The sequence below is a fragment of the Platichthys flesus genome, chromosome 14, assembly GCF_949316205.1.
Source record: "Platichthys flesus chromosome 14, fPlaFle2.1, whole genome shotgun sequence".
Lineage (NCBI taxonomy): Eukaryota > Metazoa > Chordata > Actinopteri > Pleuronectiformes > Pleuronectidae > Platichthys > Platichthys flesus.
This window is the reverse complement of record NC_084958.1, coordinates 2089787-2112345: the sequence shown is the minus strand read 5'-3', so window position 1 is coordinate 2112345 and position 22559 is coordinate 2089787. Positions and strand designations below refer to the sequence as shown.

General features: G+C 43.7%; 1 protein-coding gene across 3 annotated transcripts; it reads left to right on the top strand.

Moving 5' to 3' along the window:
* The first annotated feature begins 3515 nt into the window (after positions 1–3515).
* On the top strand, positions 3516–21102 carry frrs1a (ferric-chelate reductase 1a). Of its 3 annotated transcripts, none has more exons than XM_062403533.1 (16): positions 3516–3744; positions 3938–4080; positions 4296–4390; positions 6404–6551; positions 6684–6800; positions 7266–7337; positions 7524–7622; positions 15401–15551; positions 15836–15949; positions 16217–16332; positions 16512–16598; positions 16762–16859; positions 17788–17846; positions 17964–18107; positions 18254–18309; positions 20615–21102. In XM_062403533.1, the coding sequence occupies exons 1-16, from the start codon at positions 3540–3542 to the stop codon at positions 20705–20707; spliced, it is 1797 nt and encodes a 598-aa protein (XP_062259517.1). In that variant the 5' UTR covers positions 3516–3539; the 3' UTR covers positions 20708–21102. The 3 variants fall into 3 exon arrangements, with proteins under 3 accessions (XP_062259517.1, XP_062259516.1, XP_062259519.1); XM_062403532.1 differs by having other exon boundaries at positions 18251–18309; positions 20615–21101; XM_062403535.1 differs by lacking the exons at positions 17788–17846; positions 17964–18107; positions 18254–18309; positions 20615–21102 and adding an exon at positions 17400–17772.
* Positions 21103–22559: the final 1457 nt, after the last annotated feature.

Sequence of the window (22559 nt, the reverse complement as noted above, 5' to 3'; positions counted from 1 at the left end):
ATCTTCGGCCTAGGGTACTCTGGTACCAGGTACACTTATGAGCACCCTTATGTTCGAACATGGTGTTTGTTATGGATAATCCATGGCTAGCACAGAAGTCCAATAACAAACGACCGCTCGGGTTCAGATCAGGGAGGCCGTTCCTCCCCACCACGCCTCTCCAGGTGTCTCCATCGTTGCCCACGTGGGCGTTGAAGTCACCCAGCAGAAGTACGGAGTCCCCTACTGGAGCCCCATACAGGACTCCATTCAGGGTCTCCAAGAAGGCCGAGTACTCTGAACTGCTGTTTGGTGCATACGCACAAACAACAGTCAGAGTTTTCCCCCCTACAACCCTTAGGCGCAGGGAGGCGACCCTCTCGTCTACCGGGGTAAACTCCAACACCGCGGCGCTCAGCCGGGGATTTATGAGTATCCCCACACCCGCCCGGCGCCTCACGCCCTTGGCAACTCCGGAGAAGAATAAAGTCCAACCCTTATCCAGGAGTACGGTACCAGAGCTGAGACTGTGCGTGGAGGTAAGCCCCACCAGATCTAACTGATAGCGCTCCACCTCCCTCACAAGCTCCGGTTCCTTTCCCCACAGCGAGGTGACGTTCCACGTCGAGACCCCTGACCTTCGCTGCCACCCATGTGGCTGCGCACCCGACCCCAACGGGTCTTCCCACAGGTGGTGGGCCCATGAGATGAGGAGAGGGGGGGTGCCACGTAGTTTGTTCGGGCTATGCCCGACCGGGCTCCGTGGCAAACCCAACCACCAGACGCTCGCCATAGAGCCCTCCGTCTGGGCCTAGCTCCAGACGGGGGCCCCGGGCTTCCTCCGGGCTGGGTCCCATCTCCTCTTGTGTCGATATTCATTGAGGGTTTTTGAACCATTCTTAGTCTGGCCCCTCACCTGAGACCACTCTGCCCTGAGAGACCCTACCAGGAGCACAAGGCTCCAGACAACACAGCCCTCAGGTTCACAGGGACACGCAAACCTCTCCACCACGATAAGGTGACGGTTCAAGGACAGGGATTAGTCATGAATGTTGAGTGTACTAATTGTAAGTCGCTTTGGATAAAAGCGTCAGCCAAATTACATGTAATGCAGTTTATCAAGATGACATACTTAAAATCACCATAGCCAGTCATCTCAGCTGACCAAGTAAAGCCAGCACACTGCAGCAAACATTTATTAGTTAGTAAATGTGTCTCAATAATTTAACAATGTGTAAAATCAGCAGGGGGGCACTCCAGACCATTAATGACAAAGTGGCGGCATATTCCTTCCTTTGTCTTGCTGTTGCTGTAATTATGCAAATTTCCTGCCATGCTATTGATAAGGTTAATGAGGCTTTTAATAATGTTTCAGTTAACCTCATCTTATCTCACTTATCTTGTATTCAGTATAACATCTGGGTCAAATGAGTTTTGTTTTGAATGGCCAAACAAGCAGTTCTGGCAAGTGTGTCTGATTGTTCAGCAGTGACAGAACCACAGTTTGAGATTTCTCCTATGATACACACAGCACGACAGAATCTGCTAATCCAACGACATCTGCTAAGAATCTCTCAAAGTAACATGACTGTATTTGTCCTGTTTCCAAAAGCCAAGAACCCAAGCCCTCAGGAACAGCATTGTACTGTGTGATGATGCACTGCAAACGATCAGACAAAACAAACAGCTGTAAAACAGCTCTAGGCAGCTGTTGCTCAGGAGGATACAGGGGGTCGTCCACTACCCAGAAGGCCGGTGGTTCAATGCCTGGTTCCTCCATTCTTTGTGTCGAAGTGTCCTTGTCAAGACACTGAACCCCAAGCCAGCAGCATGTGAGTAATGTTTGATAGAGAAAGTGCTGCACATAGATACACTGTGTAAATAGGTTAATTGGAAAAGATGTTCTGTATAGCATTTTGATTTATTACTATTTGATAAAATAGTTCTAATATAAACTAATAAAGCCAGTAGTGCCAGCCAGCAGTGTGATAATGTTAGGTTACAGGGAATCACTCTGTGGGACCATAAACATAGAACTTTTCCATCAGCAACTTTCTGTACTATGTGGGGCTATTTAATGGAAAATCTACAAAGCCCTACTTGGTTTATGTCTTGGAAAAACTACTTATAGACTGTATATACATATTTATATGAACTTTATTATGCACAGTAGGCTTTATAGATATGAATAGAATGTGCATGTGATAAGGTAATGGAAATGACATGCCCCAGAGTAACAGTTCCAATAGTCCATCACTCAGGCTATAAAAAACGCTGCAGTATTGCCTTGTGTTCCTTTTGAGGCAGTTGTTGGTTGAACTGCAGCAGAGTGGTGAGTACTCATTCCACATTCAGTGATTGCTTTTTCTTGTGAAGGAAACATGTTGCATTAGGGTTTTATTTTAAGAGGTCTTCTAATGGCCAAGACACAAGATGAAGTGTTTTGTTATTAAATGAAACCATGTTATTTATTGTCTAAATCAGCCTTTGTGGTTGTATTTCATTAGAAGGTTGATGTGTTTAATGAGTGGTGGTTGCATAAGGGAACATACATTTGATCAAATTTATTGACAAAGGTGAAAATCGTCATACCACTTTTTCTTAGTAACCTTGTGGAGCAGCTTTTTTGTACTTATTGTCTCAGTCAGTGAGGTGTCTTAGCTGCAATCACCAAACCACCCACTGTTATCAGCTGCTTAAACAATAAACTCCAAGACCAGAAAAAACAAAACCAATACAGAATGCCAGCACTACATGTATAAGACAGGATCCGATCACTTATGTTATTATTATTAGTCAATAGTCAGTTACGTAATGGTTTAACAATATGGTAATTTTGGTAATTAGTATCGTGGTCCACTGGATTTTAAAATACTGTACTCTAATCTGGAGTGTCTTGCACCTCATACTCAAAAATGGTCTGTTCAATAAATATTCTTTTTTTTTTGTCTTGAAACGCAACGATTATCTCGCATTTTCAACCTTGGGGTACAAGATTGAGACTAGCTAAAGTAAAACAAGAAAACTAAATCAAAACAAAAAAATAAACTCAAGTTAAAGCCATGCCACATCCATTCTACACTGTTCTCTGTTTTTTTCTGTAGTGGAGGTGAAGGCATGTTGTCAGGATTGGAGGCTCTTTTTTCAGCAAACACAAAGTAGAATAACCAAACACCAGATTTCAGACACACTTTATATTATTTTGTATCCTTAGTTATTGTGAGTTTGAGTACTTATATTGGTTACTTTTTAAGTTACAATCATGGAATCTTTCTCAATATAACCATAATCTAATAACACATATTTTAATGAATCTGAGATGATTACATTTGCTTATATAGATACTTTTGTTACCTAATAAATTAATTTCGATTACATGTAATTAATTTTGAGCATACACTGATGACTAGGTAATAATGCTAATATAATTATACACACTGTAGTGGAGAACTCACGGTTTACTTTACTGTGACAAAACACAAGCTGTCATGTAATGAATTAATTCTGTTTCACTGTAGACACCCTCGGCTTCCTGTCACGCCCTCTACCTCATGTCATAAATGTCTTCGATGGGCTGGTACTGTCTTCTCTTCTCCTCTGTCTTTGTGGTTTACTGGGTGCCAGCAGGCTGCTATGCCAATGGTAAAGTCACCAAAGCCTGTGGGGCCATGGAACCCAAGCACGGTGCCCCGGCTCAGACCACTCAAAGCCCTTACCTATTAACAACCAACACCAGCACCTTCAAACCCGGAGATCATATCCAAGGTAACCAACAACTGGCATTCAAATGTTCAACAGCCCAAATATCAAGGAAACCCATCGTGATCATTCCGCTTAGAAATATAGATAGAGAGTATCATTCAGACTTCTTCTGTTTGTCAAAACAACTGAACAAAAAGATTTATAAATGCACAACTCTCTAAACTACTAATAACATATTGCTTTAATACATTTACAGTCAATCTATCTGGAACATCATATTTTGAGGGCTTCCTGCTTCAGGCCAGAGATGCAGCCAGTCAGGGCTCAGCATCCACCACCGGCAGCTTCACCCTGACCAATCCACACAGGACACAGCTGCTGACCTGTAATAAGCAGCAGGTACATATGCACACATGTACACAAAGACACATCACATAGTAGTAGTGATGACATAAGGAGAAACACTTAATACAATAATTTGATTCCTTATCTTGATATTCAATATTAACATTGTACCATCTACTCAATAATATAGCAAAAACCTAATATTATATACAATTGTTTGTGTGTGTGTGTGTGTGTGTGTGTGTGTGTGTGTGTGTGTGAGAGTCTAGGGTTCAGCAGTGAGCCATACGAGTAAAGACAGACAGACAGAGGTTGTTGTCAACTGGAATGCTCCAAAAGATGCCCCCAGTGAGGTTGAGTTTTTGTGAGTTTCATTTTAAATGGAAAGTTATGCCTTTTGGAATGGGCTGTTTGCTTGGCTTGTGTTAATGTGTTGGAGCTGCTTCAAAATAATTCCTTGTCATTAGCGAGTCCTCTTCTAACAGAGCAACAATATCATCAATATCATTTGTGTGCTGGATGTTGTGTGCAGAGCTTTTTTATGAACAAGTCAATGTTTTTCATAAAATAAAACCAAATATACTTTAGTAACATTTATGTATGAGGTTTATATATACATTTGAATTATTTGCTGAACTGACCCACTGACTGGATCTTCAGACCCAAGTTCACAACTGCACAACTACAAAAGCACAACTACAAAAATTAAAGGAATGTTGTGCTTTACTTTGAAGATAAATTGTGCGAGAGGCGGTGAATGAAAATCTGTCACACCGACACATTGAATATTTCCTGTTAATTCGTCTTCTGTGAAAAAATCTCTAAACAAATCGTACAAATTGCTCCTTTATTTTTTGATGATGGCCTGACCTCAAAACACAATCTGTAATCATGTAGGTTACACTCACTCATCATCACTCACTCACTCATCGTCATCCGCTTATCCGGGGTCGGGTCGCGGGGGGAGCAGCTCAAGCAAGGGGCCCCAGACTTCCCTTTCCCGGGCCACATTGACCAGCTCTGACGGGGGGATCCCGAGGCGTTCCCAGGCCAGTGTTGAGATATAATCTCTCCACCTAGTCCTGGGTCTTCCCCGAGGTCTCCTCCCCACTGGACGTGCCTGGAAAACCTCCCAAGGGAGGCGCCCAGTGGGCATCCTTACCAGATGCCCGAACCACCTCAGCTGACTCCTTTCTAAGTAAAGGAGCAGCGGCTCTAATCCGAGTTCCTCACGGATGACCGAGCTTCTCACCCTATCCCTAAGGGAGACGCCAGCCACCCTTCTGAGAAAACTCATCTCGGCCGCTTGTACCCGCGATCTCGTCCTTTCGGTCATCACCCAGCCCTCATGACCATAGGTGAGGATAGGAACGAAGATCGACCGGTAGATCGAGAGCTTTGCCTTGCGGCTCAGCTCTCTTTTCGTTACAACGGTGCGGTAAAGCGAACGCAATACCGCCCCCGCTGCTCCGATTCTCCGGCCAATCTCACGCTCCATAGTACCCTCACTCGCGAACAAGACCCCGAGGTACTTGAACTCCTTCACTTGGGCTAAGGACTCATTTCCTACCCGGAGTAAGCAATCCATCGGTTTCCTGCTAAGAGTCATGGCCTCAGATTTAGCGGTGCTGATCCTCATCCCAGCCGCTTCACACTCGGACGCCAGCCGATCCAGTGAGTGCTGAAGGTCACAAGCCGATGATCCAATGAGGACCACATCATCCGCAAAAAGCAGTGACGAGATCCTCAGACCACCGAACTGCAACCCCTCCCCACCACGACTACGCCTCGATATCCTGTCCATGTATATCACAAACAGGATTGGTGACAAGGCGCAGCCCTGGCGGAGACCAGCACCCACTGAGAACGAAACTGACTGGCTGCCTGACCCCTGACCTTCGCTGCCACCCATGTGGCTGCGCACCCGACCCCAACGGGTCTTCCCACAGGTGGTGGGCCCATGGGATGAAGAGAGGGGGGGTGCCACGTAGTTTGTTCGGGCAATGCCCGACCGGGCTCCGTGGCAAACCCGGCCACCAGGCGCTCGCCATCGAGCCCTCCGTCTGGGCCTAGCTCCAGACGGGGGCCCGGGCTTCCTCCGGGCCGGGTCACATCTCCTCTTTTTTCGTTATTCATTGAGGTTTTTTTTTTTTTGAAGATTACACATTTACCTTAAATCTTAGTGAATGGGGCTCAGCCTGTACTAGTGTTCTAAGTTTCCAGTTTTGTCCTTTTTCACTAACTCTCACTAAAACCTTAACAGTCTGTCTTTGTTAACAGCTCTTGGAAAAACAATACTTTATGTGTTGTAGAAGAAGCTGTGTGTTTGTGTACATCCTTGATTATATTAATGGGTCTCTACGGGTATATTTTCCAGTGTGACTGTAGTCCAACGCTACAATGTATTTTGGGTGAAGTTGCCTGGACCAATCATCTATCACCCTGGTGTGACACCTCGCCCACCTCAGTCAACCACTTCACTTGCTCCAGTACAGACGACCACATCCTCTCTCCTGCCAGGACCTGTGAGTGTAACAACATTTTAACTAATCATTGCGACAGTGTTTCACTGTCTGAACATGCAGTTGCTACAACTAAACCTGAATGTAAAATGATAAAATACTGATTATAAACACACTCTCCTCCTACATGTTTAGTTCACATCTGACAGCTGCGGCAAGTCTAAATCCTGCCTGCTAGATCCTGTAGGTTGTGATCCAGAAGATCCTCACTGCTTCTTCTTGTCCATGACGACAGAGGGACCAGACAAAACGGTTTGAGGATTAACAATTACATGAATACATTTAAAGATACATGGTATTTTTACCTAAATAAAGCAGGAACATTGTCTTATAAAGTACATTTGACAGTTAATCTGCTGCTTTTTTTAATTAAACAAGAAATATACTAATAATTTGTATAAATACGAAGATTAATGATGACTTTTGTCTCTGTGTCTCTGGTTTTGCTGAGAATCTTTTTGGTAATCCATTTGTTGTGTTCCAACACTATCACACCCACTGTCAGTTCCTGAATGTAGACTACTGAATACTATAATAGATATTAATAGAACACAGTGAATAGAATACAATGTTAAACAGTTGATGAAACAGTTCATTATATTCCTGAACTGTTCATAACAGCATTTAGACCGGGGTGTTTGAAATCACAAGAAAATAATATACATGTATTAAGATTTGCAAAGTCACATTATGTATCTTCATCAATGTTGTCTGCAGTCTGTGATGTTTGAGCTGAGTGGCCCAGCGGAGGGATATGTGGCCTTTGCTCTGTCTTGGGACACATGGATGGTAAGTTAGTACTTCTACCTACTTGCCCTAAATACTGCGTAATGTGTGATATGAAAAAAACATTTTCAGCTTTGATCTTAATAGAATAAGGAAAACGTCCTGGTATGATCTGTTTGCAAGCACATTGAACCTCTATTAACCTATGTCATGTCTACGTTCTGTTTTTGCATGTGTTTGTGTGTCTAGGGCAATGATGATTTGTACATGTGTGTAAAAGATGGGGACAGAGTCTCAGTGAGTGCAGCCTTCGTCAGCGGACGAACACATCCTGAGGACCAGACACAGGTGACACATAGGGTTGCCAACCGTCCCTTGAAAAATGGAATCGTCCCGTATTTAGAAACAAAGGCACCCGTCCCGTATTGAGCTGAAAAGGGACGCACTTTGTTCCATATTACTGTGAGATAAAATGGTGTGACTAAGTCACAATAATTTTTATAAACATCATCATATAAGGCCGTCATGAAGTACTAGGAGCGGGCGAGTGTGTGTGTGTGTGTGTGTGTGTGTGTGTGTGTTTGTGTGTGTGTGTGTGTGTCTGTGCGCGCACCCCTCCCGGGGCTCTGCCCCCCGCCCCGCTCACTCGCTCAGAGACCCAGCCTTATTCATTATTCGTGTGCAAGTCGCTCTCAGCCACACATACAAACACACTCACAAGACCACGACGTTGCAAGTACAACTTTATTAACATCACACACACTGTATCAGCAAACAAACACAACCATGGACAAGTTTCGGATTCTAAAAGTCAGGCAACCGATGTGCCAGTTGCGAAGAACCCAAAGCTTTGCAAATATGACGAGAGCTATTTGCAGTTTGGTTTCACCGTCACTGGCACGACTGAGCAACGTCCTCAGTGTGTTGTGTGTGCCGAGGTGCCAGCACCTCATGAGTCATTGAGTTCAGTCTCTTCATCGATGCAGAGTCCACATCTTGATGCATCTAAGAATCTAAACAATTGGAACGTGGTGAAACTGAACCCTTTCAGGACCCTGAAAAAAGAAAGACTTGCCCTGCCAGAGTGTCTCTTTCGGCTGGTTCCAAGCCCGGATAAAGGAGGAGGGTTGGACGTAGAGCTAGCAATGCCGCCCCACTTAACGGTGCGGCGCACATGATCCTGCGGCAGACATCATCATGCTGCACACATCATCACCACACATCATCCTGCGGCGCACATCATCCTGCAGCGTACATCATCTTGCAGCGCACATCATCACCGCATAGCATTGTGCAGCTCACATCACATCATCCTGCAGCGCACTTCATCCTGCGGCGCACGTCATCTTGCCGCGCACATCATCTTGTGGCGCATATCATAATCACCTCACATCATCAAGGGGCAGCACACATCATCATGTGGCGCACTTCATCCTTCATACTGTGGGCATATCGTCCTAGCGCACCTAATTTTGCAGCGCACATCATCCTACAGCGCACATCATCCTGTGGCGCACCTCATCGTGCGGCGCATATCATCATCACCCACATCATGTGCGGCTCACATCATGTGCAGCGCACATCATCCTGCAGTGCACATCATCTTGCTGCGCACATCATCCTGCGTCGCACCTCATCGTGCGGCGCATCATCCTGCGACGCATATCATCATCACCCACATCATCGTTGTTGTGCAATAGTAGGAGTAGAATTGACGTTGGCTAATTATTAATAATCATGAAATATGATTATTAAAATAACAATTATTTCTTAAAAATAATCAAAAAATGATAAAGCTATTAATTAAGATTAGTAACACATTTAATTAGAAATGATACGGTTATCCATTAATAATAGTTAAAATAATTAATGAAAACAATAAAATTATCAATTAAGAATAATACAAATCTGTAATCATTGCTTATTGTCGCGGGGCACCACCCTGGTTACAGGGACCAACAATTCAATCTTTAAATATCAGTCTCAATGATATAGGTTATATTAATAATCTCAATATTTAGTATTAATGATTATATAATAAACAATGAAGGTTTTTAAGTTCGAACACAGGCTATAGTAATCCAGCTGTATACACATACATATGCACAAATAATCACAGAAATACAAATACTTTAATTACAAAAGTATTTATTAAAAAGGGGAAATAAAGTTAATGTTATTTCAATGATTCTTCATTTAACAAACTCCAATATTTCAAAGATGGTAACAACAGCAGCAGCACTTATCACAATTGTCACAAATGTAATACGGAGTATCTATGTGTGTGTCTGCCTGTCTGTGTGTGTGTGTGTGTGTAAGAAAGAGAAAGGGGAGTGGCTATGGCGTAATGACGTGGTGACGTCCTCTGGCCGAATTCAAGGTGATGTTACATTCACGTACTTCCAAGATGGAGGTTACCTTAGTGAAGCCACGTTGCGAAAAGCAAAATGGCTGCTGGTCACTGACCTTAACAAAGGGGATCTTTAAGACAAAGAGATTTCTTATCTCGTGGTTTTGGCTCCGAATGGCGTCGAGATGTATAAATGCTCGTTAAATCTAGATTTCTCCATGTAACATGAAATGTATAAATGTAGGTCGGGACGTGTGTAAAAACAGGTTTAGTAGGAGAGAGAGAGAGAGAGAGAGAGAGAGAGAGAGAGAGAGAGAGAGATCAGGAAACATCGTCAGAGACAACTACTAGCAAAGCAGGCAGTCCAGTTACGTGAGATTTATCTTTTAACAGATGTAAATCTCCGCACAATATCTCTGACGGTAACACGCAAAAAGGAAACGCCGGCTCTGTACCACGCTCTTCTCAAAAACACAATAAACAAAGGAACCGGATGTGTCGTCTCGGCCCGCCGTGTAGCACGGCTAAAAACAGATCAGCGATCTACAAACAAACATACAATCAAACAAATGACACGCTAAGTATTTAAACTAGTCTCTGCCCAGACAATAAAGCCTCTTACTGTGACCTCCGCGGTGTTGCTTGCGCGTGGGGCGCGGATTTCCCGGAAGTCCAGTGAATCTGTCGTTAAACTTCAGGATGCGTGCGAACGGGCGGATTCCTGGAAAACAAATCAGTGTCCTGGTCTCTTAAGCGGTGCTCCGGTGGGTCTCGTGGTTGCAACGGAGGTCAGCGCTGGACCGAAAAGAGCGAAGTCTCTTGCTCTTGGAACGAAATTCGGCTTCGTCTCTTCTGCAGGGATGAGCAGCGGTTGACGCAGCTGTGGATTTGGAAAGAAAGTCTCCGAGCTCGGCCAGCGAGCGAGTGAGTTCCTGTGCACGGCCTTTTCAAGTTAAAAACAAAAATAGTCTCTATCAAAGTAAGATCAGACTTAACATAAAAGAAAATGAAAGAAATGTAAGAAAATAACTCTGGTTGCCCCCTTTAGCAACTAAATCATCTGGAAAGACCCGGAGGGGTCTGTTGACGTCTTCAGAGCAGGGAAAATGGCAGCGATTATTGATGTCTCAGTGATTTTATTCTACCTGAGAGGTTCTGCCTCCTTGAGGTGCTGGTCATAGGATGATGCTGGCTTTAAGCCAATTGAGTGTCAGAGTTGGACCTCAGTGGGCGGAGCTTGGAACTCAGCGGGGGTCCTGGAGGCTCTTCAGGACATTTTCCAACCACCAGGGGGAGATTCTCAGGCCTGCTGGAGAATGTTTTCCCTCCAAAAGTTTTACAACCCTTTGTCCTCACCGTCGGCTCCAGTGTCTGGTGTTCAGCCTCTGGACTGTGGCCCAACATCGTGCAGCGCACATCATCCTGCGGTGTAGATCATCCTGGATGATGTATGCCGCACGATGAGGTGCGCCGCAGGACGATGTGCGCTGCCGGATGAAGTGCTTTGCAGGATGATGTGCGCTGCAAAATGAGGTGCGCTAGGACGATATGCGCCACAGGATGAAGGATGAAGTGCGCCACACGATGATGTGTGCTGCCCCACATCATCGTGCAGAGCACATCATCCTGCGGTGTAGATCATCCTGCAGCAGACATCATCCTGCTGCGCACATCATCACTGCAAATCATCGTGGGCAGACATCATCCTGCCTCGCACATCATCATCGCACACGCATATCATCATCACACACATCATGTGCGGTCATGTGCGCACACATCGTCCTGCAGCGCACCTCTTCATGCCGTGCAGATCATCCTTGCACATATCATCATCACCCACTTCATCGTGCAGCGCACATCATCCTGCGGTGTAGATCATCCTGTGGCAGACATCATCCTGCCACACACATCATCATCGCACATCATCGTGTGGCGCACATCATCCTGCAGCGCACATCATCACCGCACAGCATTGTACAGCTCACATCACATCATCCTGCAGCGCACTTCCTCCTGCGGCGCACGTCATCTTGCAGCGCACATCATCTTGTGGCGCACTTCAGTCTTCATCCTGTGGGCATATCGTCCTAGCACACCTCATTTTGCAGCGCACATCATCCTACAGCGCATATCATCATCACCCACATCATGTGCGGCTCACATCATGTGCAGCGCACATCATCCTGCAGTGCACATCATCTTGCTGCGCACATCATCACCGCACATCATTCATCACCGCACAGCATGGTGCAGTGCACATCAATTCATCCTGCACACATCACATCATCCTGCAGCGCACTTCATCCTGCGTCGCACCTCATCGTGCGGCGCATCATCCTGCGACGCATATCATCATCACCCACATCATCGTGCAGCGCACATCATCCTGCGGTGTAGATCATCCTGGATGATGTATGCCGCACGATGAGATTCGCCGCAGGAAGATGTGCGCTGCAGGATGAAGTGCTTTGCAGGATGATGTGCGCTGCAAAATGAGGTGCGCTAGGACGATATGCGCCACAGGATGAAGGATGAAGTGCGCCACACGATGATGTGTGCTGCCCCACATCATCGTGCAGAGCACATCATCCTGCGGTGTAGATCATCCTGCGGCAGACATCATCCTGCTGCGCACATCATCACCGCACATCATCGTGGGCAGACATCATCCTGCCTCGCACATCATCATCACACATCATAGTGGGGCGCACATCATCCTGCAGCGCATATCATCATTACCCACATCATGTGCGGCCATGTGGCACACATCGTCCTGCAGCGCACCTCATTGTGCGGTGCACCTCTTCGTGCCGTGCAGATCATCCTTGCACATATCATCATCATCCACATCATCGTGCAGCGCACATCATCCTGCGGTGTAGATCATCCTGTGGCAGACATCATCCTGCCACGCATATCATCATCACCAACATCATGTGCGGTCATGTGCGCACACATCGTCCTGCAGCGCACCTCATTGTGCTGCGCACCTCATCGTGCTGCCCACATCATCCTTGCGCATATCATCATCACCCATATCATCGTGCGGTGTAGATCATCCTGTGGCAGACATCATTCTGCAGCGCACTTCATCCTGCTGCGCACATCATCTTGCAGCGCACATCATCACCGCACATCATCATGGGCAGACATCATCCTGCCTCGCACATCATCATCGCACCTCACTGTGCAGCGCACATCATCCTGCGGCGCATATCATCATCACCTACATCATCTTGCGGCGCAGTGCACATCATCCTGCAGCGCACTTCATCCTGCAGCGCACATCGTCCTGCGGCGCAACTCAAATCATCACCGCACATCATTCATCACCGCACAGCATTGTGCAGCACATATCACATCATCCGGCGGCGCATATCATCATCACCCACATCATCGTGCGGCGCACATCATCCTGTGGCGCACATCATCCAGCGCACCTCATTGTGTGGCACACCTCATTGTGCTGCGCACATCATCTCTGCGCATATCATCATCACCCACATCATGGTGTGGCGCACATCATCCTGTGGCGCAGATCATCCTGGCACATCATACCACATCATTCATCACCGCACAGCATTGTGCAGCGCACATGACATCATCCTGCACACATCACATCATCCTGCAGCGCACTTCATACTGTGGCGCACCTCATCGTCTGCGCATCATCCTGCCGGGCATATCATCATCACCCACATCATCGTGCAGCGCACATCATCCTGTGGTGTAGATCATCCTGTGGCAGACATCATCCTGCCGCGCACATCATCACCGCACATCATCGTGGGCAGACATCATCCTGCCTCGCACATCATCATCGCATAGCATTGTGCATCTCACATCACATCATTCTGCAGCGCACTTCATCCTGCGGCGCACATCATCTTGCAGCGCATATCATCTTGTGGCTCATATCATCATCACCTCACATCATCAAGGGGCAGCACACATCATCGTGTGGCGCACTTCATCCTTCATCCTGTGGCGCATATCATCCTAGCACATCTCATTTTGCAGCGCACATCATCCTGCAAAGCACTTCATCCTGCAGCGCACATCGTCCTGCAGCGCACCTCATCATGCGGCACATCATCGTGGGCAGACATCATCCTGCCTCGCACATCATCATCGCACATCATCGTGGGGCGCACATCATCCTGCAGCGCATCATCACCCACATCATGTGCGGTCATGTGCGCACACCTCGTGCTGTAGCGCACCTCATTGTGCGACGCACATCATCCTGCAGCGCACATCATCCTGTGGCGCATATCATCATCACCAACATCATGTGCGGCGCACATCAAGTGTGTGCACATCGTCCTGCAGCGCACCTCATTGTGCAGGGCACCTCATCGTGTGGCGCACATCATCGTGTGGCGCACATCATCCTGGCGCATATCATCATCACCCACATCATCGTGCAGCGCACATCAACCTGGCGCACATCATCACCGCACATCATTGTGGGGCTCACATCATCCTGCGGCGCATATCATCAACACCCACATCATGTGCGGGACACATCGTCCTGTAGCGCACCTCATTGTGCGGCTCACATCATCGTGTGGCTCACATCATCCTGGCTCATATCATCATCACCGCACATCAACACCGCACATCACCGTGCTGCGCACTTCATTGTGTGGAACACATCATCCTGCGGCGCATATCATCATCACCCACATCATCGTGAGGCGCGGTGCACATCATCCTGCGGCGCCCTTCATCCTGCAGCGCACATCGTCCTGCTGCGCACCTCATCGTGCAGCACATATCATCATCACCCACATCATGTGAGGCGCGGCGCACATCCTTCTGCAGCGCACATCATCTTGCTGCGAACATCATAACCGCACATCATTCATCACCGCACAGCAACGTGCAGCGCACATCACATCATCTAGCGCACTTCACATCATCCTGCAGCGCACTTCATCCTGCGGCGCACATCATCCTGTGGTGCACATCATCCTGCGATTAATGTATAATGTTTTAAGTTAAGCAAGTCAGGTTTCTGTTTAAGAAAGATTCTTATTTTATTCAGTTAATTAATTATTTCATTATTAAAGTGTATTGCTGGATAATAATTTGTCAGGATGTGGTTAGTTAAGAACAGCAGGAATCAGTGGGGGGACATCTTGCCTGTGCCCAAAGTTAAATCTCTCTCTTTAACTGCATTTTGACATTTAAGTCTCAGAAACGTTTTTTTCAAAATTGACTCATTATCTACTCACCCCTATGCCGATGGAGGGGTGGGGGGGGGGAATGAAGTGTTTGAGTCCACAAAACACTGCTGGAGTCTCAGGGGTAAACTTTGCTAGAGCAGAATCCAAAACAATTGAAGTTAATGGTGAGTCCTTCTTCAGACGTAATAAAACAACAGAAAAACCCTAACATGCCTCCATGCTGTTCGTGTGGTGTCATCCAAGTGTCCTCAAGCCCCAACATTTATATTTGACTGGATTTGGCGTCATTTACACCGTGTTTTAAACAAACATCTCCACTGATATCTTCAGACAGGGTACATTCAGGGACCATCGGAAATGCTAATTTTGCTAGCTTAGCCACTTCTGTTGGACTTTAAGGCTTAATACATGGTTGAAATTTCTTTGTTTCAGGTCGAATTTGAATGTTTCAGCAAAACACATGAGATAGATATGAAGTATGTTTACTGTAAAGTACAGTAGAAAGCAAACAAATCAATTTTCCTCCAGAGGCCAAAGCCAGCTAAATGTCATCTTTCTTCTTCTCTGTGTGAGTGTTTTTGCAGGCTGGACTTTCTTCAGTATCATGGCGGCTGGCAGATGGAACCATCCAGTGCAAGTTCAGTAGACCGGTCAAAATTGCCAATCAGGGACAAGGCCGCTATGACCTGGACCAAGAGTACTTTCTGTTTCTAGCCAGTGGACATGCTCAGTATGGTAAGGATAATTCACATGAGTTGGCTGAGTTCTGAACCCATTGACCCTGGCTGTCATCTTGGATCATGGAGGCTGATTGAAGTTCTTATCAATCTGTTTTATTATGATACTGGACTGTTAAACAGTAACACAGGAAACCTTTATGGAGCGTATCTTTTGAATGTATTATGATATACTAATGCATTTATGACAGTATTTACTATATTCACTGACCTACAGTTTAGTTACAAAACTATCTTTCTTAGAGGGATTTAACAAGCACCCTCTTGGTCTCTTTCCTCCAGGTAAAATATGGAAACATAATCAACAACCATTAGTGTCCATCCACAGGAAATGTATCACAGGCCCCTCTGAGGTACTCACAGGCTCCAGAGGACCCACCATAATGAAAGCACATGGTACATTACATTAATATAACTTATGAATGTCTAGATTTGTCATGTCAATCCAAGGACATGTTAACAAGGCTTAGCCAGGTTTGATACTAAATATACAGAATGTAAAATATATAATGTCATATAATCCCATCTCATTGTATAAAATATTTAACTGTAGGAGGAGTAGTAATGCACTTGCTTTGCCATTGGGATGTTCTGTAGCCTGCAGTGAAACACTTGGTGTAATCATTAGGAATACATGCTGCTAAATTTGCTCTACTACTCTAGGTGTTCTTATGCTGTTAGCATGGATGTTAACTGGGAGTGTTGGTACCTTCATCGCCAGTTTCTATAAACAGGTTTGGCCAAATCAAACTCTGTATGGACAGAAAGTCTGGTTCCAGGTATAATGTAGATTTATATATATATATTATAATTATATACACAAGCAGGGTAAACATAGCCCCTCTGATGATTTTCATTATATTGAATGTTTTAATATAGTGTGTTTGTGTGTGTGTGTTTGTGTGTGTTTGTGTGTGTGTGTGTGTGTGTTTTGGTGTTTGTGTGTGTATGTATGTAGGTTCATCAAGGCCTAATGATGCTAACTATGACGCTGACCATTGTTGCCTTTACCCTACCATTTATCTACAGGAAAGGTTGGAGCAAGGTACAGTGTACACACACACACACATATTTTTTTCATTATTCAGATGGTAATGAAAACATAAACTTGTTAAAGGACGTAACGAGCGATAAGTTTAGAACATACATTGGTTAATAGAGTATTTTCTAATATTGTGTGTGTGTGTGTTTGTGTGGCTGGCGGGCAGCATGCAGGTTTCCATCCCTACCTGGGCTGTTGTGTTGTGATTTTAACTCTGATTCAACCAATAACAGCTGTGTTCAGACCAACACCTGACTCTCACAGGTAAACACTACACATTTATTGTACAGGTACGTGTCTGAAATAACAATGGAGTGTTGTGATTGTATGGTGCTCAAATAACAGTGGGGTCAAAAATGACTCAGAGGTTTTGTATCGTGGAGAAGGGGGAACCATAGGGTAGTGCAATGTTATTTCTTCTTTTTGAGTCTTTTTGTATCCGTTTTTACTTACTTTAAGTTTGGTGAGCACTGTAAATAACACTATGCACATCTGAACCAACAATAATTCTGCTGAGCCTGCTTCCCTCTGGTTTGACCCTTTCAAAAATATGGAGGGCTAGTGAACCATGCTTAGAACCTTGGGGGAAGCCTTCTTTGAGGAGTATCTGAGAACTTGCAGCTGTAGAAGTAAATGTCTTGTTGCCAGAATGAGGGATAAGATTTGAACCAGAAGAGTCTGTGATGCTGACTGATGTTTCCACGTGAGATAGGAGCATTGAATGACTGACAGCTAATTGTATTTGTAAATGTCCCACATCCCACCTGCTCACATCTATTGGTATTTGTAACCTACATTGTGCAGAAGACCTTCAACTGACAAGGGATATTCAACATCTTGTCCTATATTCTAAATAAATGCTGCACTGAGGTCTAGAAGGATTATGATGTGAAGTTGGACAGCGTCAGCACTATGTGCAAGAGGTGGTTGAAAACTTTGAAGAACTGTTCAGTTTTGTGCTTGGTGTGAAAAGTGAAAGTGAAAATATTCTTGTCATGAGAGCTGAGTATGATCTTGCTATTAAACTTTTTATTTGGCTCAGAGGCCAAACTGTCTGTCAGCATGAATAACTGGCTGACAAATTAGATGATTGATTGAGTGAGAGTGTGAGATTGTAAAGATTTACCTTAATCTACATTTAAGAACATTGGTTATTACATTGGTTATTACTATTATTTGTTTCTCTCTCCAGGAGATATCTCTTTAACTGGTTCCACTGGGGACTTGGATCTCTGACTGAGATCATGGCAGGTGAGTCAGTTTGAAGACTAAATTCCAAAGAGGTCTCTCAAAAAAACATTTTAAACACTTCACAGGACATCATACCTGGTTTTTTAAAGTTAGATTGTCTTCTCTATGTGTCTACAGTGGCGACCATGTTCCTGGGTACACGTCAATCATCACTGCTCCTCCCCCAGCCATGGGCGACGTATGTTTTGATTGGCTATGTGACATGGCTGGCCTCATTCAGATTCATGCTCCTGATAAACAAACACTTTCACATCAAAAAAGGTATGGGAACCTAAACTAAATTGATTATGAATACATTTTTCTACTGGTGTACGGTTTTATTGATGAATTGTCATGATAAGGAATGAGGTGATGTAAATTGGCAGAGCACATCAGATTCCAGCTGTTGTTTGTTTTACCTACAGCAGTAGTGTCAGAGGACCTACAGGAAATCTATTCTGGCCAATCAGAGCCCTCTACCTTGGTATGTACCCACTTCACACCGCCATGACTTTTCTCCGCACCAATATCAAACCCTTTATTCTTTTATATTTGTGATTTGAAATAGCAGATAGATATGAATCAAATTCATTTATAACATGAGACGTAAAATGTCATTTACGTCTCTCAGTACAGAGTAGTATTATGTGAATGTTCCAGCTCATGTCCTTGAACGTTTGAACTCAGTAACTTGAACCGGGGAGTGCATTTGCAGTTCCTGTAACAGTGTTCTGTATTTCCACAACTTCTCAGCTGCCCAACATAACTGTAACAGAGACTCTGGTCACACCCTCTTCTAACATTCATTCTTATAGATCCAATCGGTGGACAGCATGTGTTCACACCTGGTAATGATATGTGTCATAAATATGTCCCCTGTATCTTGCTCTGTATGCAAATAATATTTACCGTCATGATAATCATTGCTGATATTGTGGTGGCGGCTACTAACAAATCAATGTATGTATGTATGTGGACACTGAGAAGAGTAAAAATTTGTATAAACTGCAGCAGGTAGGAGACATAATCTGAGTAGATGGTAGGCGGTAGGTCATATGTGGCCCAGGACGTACACATGTTCAAATATTATGGACACATCCATCTCAGACAAACTTTGAATGTGGTCTTCAAGATGCATTTGGGTACATGCAGACCTGTACTCAATGCTAAATCATGGATAACGATCTGTGGAACGTGTATCAGAGATCGTAATGATGCATCCAGTATGGTGGAATCTTTATCGTGCTGTCAATCTGCTGATGGTGGTGGACCACGACCGAGGTGGCAGCTGATGATGGATCCTAATGGAGGCAGTGGACAAGGCCTTTGGACTATAGTGGCATCCGATCTTGATGGTGGATCATGATCTTGCTGGAAGCTCCCCTGAGCTATGATGATTGCAGCAGGACTGCTTGATATAAAGTATTTCTCCTCAGAAACTTGAACATTACTAACAATTATCCATCAATTCATTGACCTTAAGTTGTGGATGTCACACCTTGTTAAAGCTCTATGAGACAAATTGTGATTTGTGAATATGGGCGTTACAAATCAAATTTGATTGATTGATGGAGCACTTGTGATCAGATCGCACAGTACAGATGTTAATACCAGGTCTAAACAGGGCCAGTGTCAACTCAAAGTTTCACTTACATAAGTTTTTTACAGCAAAACCTCCAACTATCAAGCCAACCTATCCTCACTCTCAAATGTATTTAAGATAAAAAAAAAACGATTTATTGTTGTATGTTGCATTGGTCTTCATCTACATATGTTTCTTCATTTTTATGTGTCATAGGCTAGATTTGGTATAGGACCCAATATTGTGTTTAAACATTAAATATTACATTTCAACAAATGTCTTCCAAAACAATATATATCTTCTTTTTAAAATGCTTTGGAGACATTGCAATCATCAAATGACAGGAGCGCTTGTTTAAAGTAAAACATCCTGGCAGTATGACCACGGACATTGACCAGCCTTTCAATTCAAGAGTGATGAATTGAGCCAGTTTGGCTTAGCAAGCCAACAAGCAAAGGTTTTTAAACTATATTTTGCCTACATGAATATTGTTATTTTGTTGATAAGCTCTTTAAAACCTGACATCTAGTGCGCTACTGTCTGTCTTGCATGGGAGAGGTATCCCTCAATTAAAGCTGTCTAGGTTTCAATGTTTATTTTTCACTTGATATTTGTTGTCATTTTTCCTCACTATTGTTGACTTTTAAGAACAAAGAACGTCACACCATGTTAAGCCATATGGAGGTAATTTTGATTTGTAAATAAGGGCTCTACAAATGCAATTTTAATGATTGAACTACATTAAATGGCAAAGCAGACATCAAAGTTATATGTCATAGCTGATATCTTCTCCTCTAACATTTCTGTGATACTTTCTACCCCAAGTTTACAAGGGTCAGGTCCCGAAGTATTTACAATAAAATGGGTAGAGAAAGAAAGCCTTCAGGTATTTCAGTCATGTTTGACATTGATGAGGATATTACTCCAGCTGATTACACAAATCCTCTGAGGTTTCTACATATTTTTACCCTGTTAAAAGGGTTTTTTGTAGTTTTTCCTTACTCTTGCTGAGGGTTAAGGACAGAGGATGTCACACCCTGTTAAAGCCCTATGAGATGAATTGTAATTTGTGAATATGGGCTATACAAATAAAATTTGATTGATTGATTGAAATCCATACACAGACAATGGTTGAGAAAGGTTTTTAACTGTATGAAAGATCCATTCTGTGTCTGTACTTGTAACTTTACTGTACTTTTTGTTTCAGGGGTCCTTCACAAAGTCCCTAATCTTGGCTGCCTTGGCTTTGGGAAACTCTGGTCTCCTGGTGGCCTTGTTGTGTTCTATTGCTGACATTTGAAATAACTTTCATGACTTTTAAGCAAGGCTTGCTCTACAATTAAGCCAAGCCCCATGACAGAAAGAAATAATGTCAAGACTATAAAACATTCTATTTAAAATTAAATCTACTTTGATAAATGTTTCCTTTTTGTAATACTCAAACGTTTCATTTCTCTAGTTTATTATTTTAGTTTTTAATTACTCTTCTGTTCCTATATCTGGAGGCATTGTTAAGGTTTAACAGAGGGACTTCCAGGCCCTCGAGAAAGCACTTGAATCAGCCAAATAGTTTCCTGCACATGCTGTTTAATGCTTTTCTTTATTTTTTGTGCATGTTTAGTGCTTTTTGTACCAGAACGCAACTTAATAAACACAAGTGTCTGTGCATACTGAAGTTCTGATTCTTTTTTAAGGTTATGGCAGGTTATAGTGGCAGATTTTACGTACATTAGTCAAATGTAACACGATCAAATGTTTGTCTGACTTGATCAATAGTTTCTTCACCATCAGAATATAGTCAATGAAACATCCAGTTTTGTTTAAGAATTTAGAATTTGAATCAGAAGGTGACTCTTAACTCACAGTCATTGGTTGTTATTAATGTTGTACTAAACACCTGAAGTGAATAAACACAAGTAATTTGTGTTTTGAATGATGTAATTTACTAGTAGACCTTACTGCTCCATGTTTTTAAAAGTCAAATTAAATAGAAACAAAAGCCTTTAAACATTTCTGAAAGGAAAAAAACAACAATGTTACCTGCACACACACACATTTGTCAGCTAAACCACAAGACACCACACGCATGCTGATGGTGCTGAAATAAGTTATTATCTGAAAAGAGTATAAATTCAATTTATTCTAGTTGTAAGTAATCACAGTTTAGGTCAGTCCTGTTTGGATGTGTGTAACCTGATGTTGTTCTTCTTCAGCTCCATCAGGGCGGTCGTCTTTTCACCCAGCTGTCCATCTGTTCGTTGATCGATTTTTATGTTCTAACTGAACAGAATTCTACAAATGTCTCACACAATTTTTCCAGAAATAATCTTGAAGGACCTAAATAATATCTGGATGAGTGAAATGTAGTGATGCATGATTTAATTTAAGGTAACTGTAGGGCCTTGGAGGAGATACATGCATCTATTGGATGTATTGTCTGCATTGAACATATGAGGAGTCTGTACTCCGTAAAATCGACAAAACAGGAACATATAAACAATAAACTAGATAAGATTAACCCAATCTAATGGCCAATGCGGTTTCAGAGAGTCTCTATTAATTTGTGGTTATGTGTATTACTCAATTTCCCAGAATGTCAATCAATAGCGGCAATGCAAATGTCCTCAATCTCATATTTTGTTTTGGACAACAAAACTGCAAATCTCAAACAGGCTGTATTATTTATTAAATATAATACATTACAATGAGGATGATGGGTAAGGAGAGAGGGTGGACTAGTTGCAGAAACTTGGACTATGGGCAGAAAAGGTCTCTGGTTTGTCTCTGGTTCGACTCCATGGAGAAACAACATAAAGACGAACCTGGATTGATCTGTCCAAAAATCCAAGAGGATTCTCCCTACCCTGTCTAGTGCCCCTGAGCAAGGCACCTTACTCCCCCAACATCTGCTCCCAGTGCGCCGTACATGGCTGCTCACTGCTCTGTGTGTCCTACACCACCTGCAGGTTCCCTACCTGCATGAGTGTGCCTGTGCATGTCTGTGCATGTGTTTGGGACAGATAAATGTATCTTAATCTTAATTGTAATAAGCTTAGTGCCGACCCACATTAAAGTCAGTTGTGTGGAAAGATTTGGAGTGTGTTTGTGTTTAAAATTTTTAACACTTCACAAACATATACACTTGTGGAATT

What these genes read in the sequence shown, in the direction of transcription:
- frrs1a (XM_062403532.1), top strand. Translation starts at nt 3,540, where the DNA reads ATGTCTTCGATGGGCTGGTACTGTCTTCTCTTCTCCTCTGTCTTTGTG. An exon ending in CACCATAATGAAAGCACATG is followed by an intron (nt 15,950 to 16,216) that starts GTACATTACATT and finishes CTACTACTCTAG; the next exon opens with GTGTTCTTATGCTGTTAGCA. An exon ending in ACAGGAAAGGTTGGAGCAAG is followed by an intron (nt 16,599 to 16,761) that starts GTACAGTGTACA and finishes GCTGGCGGGCAG; the next exon opens with CATGCAGGTTTCCATCCCTA.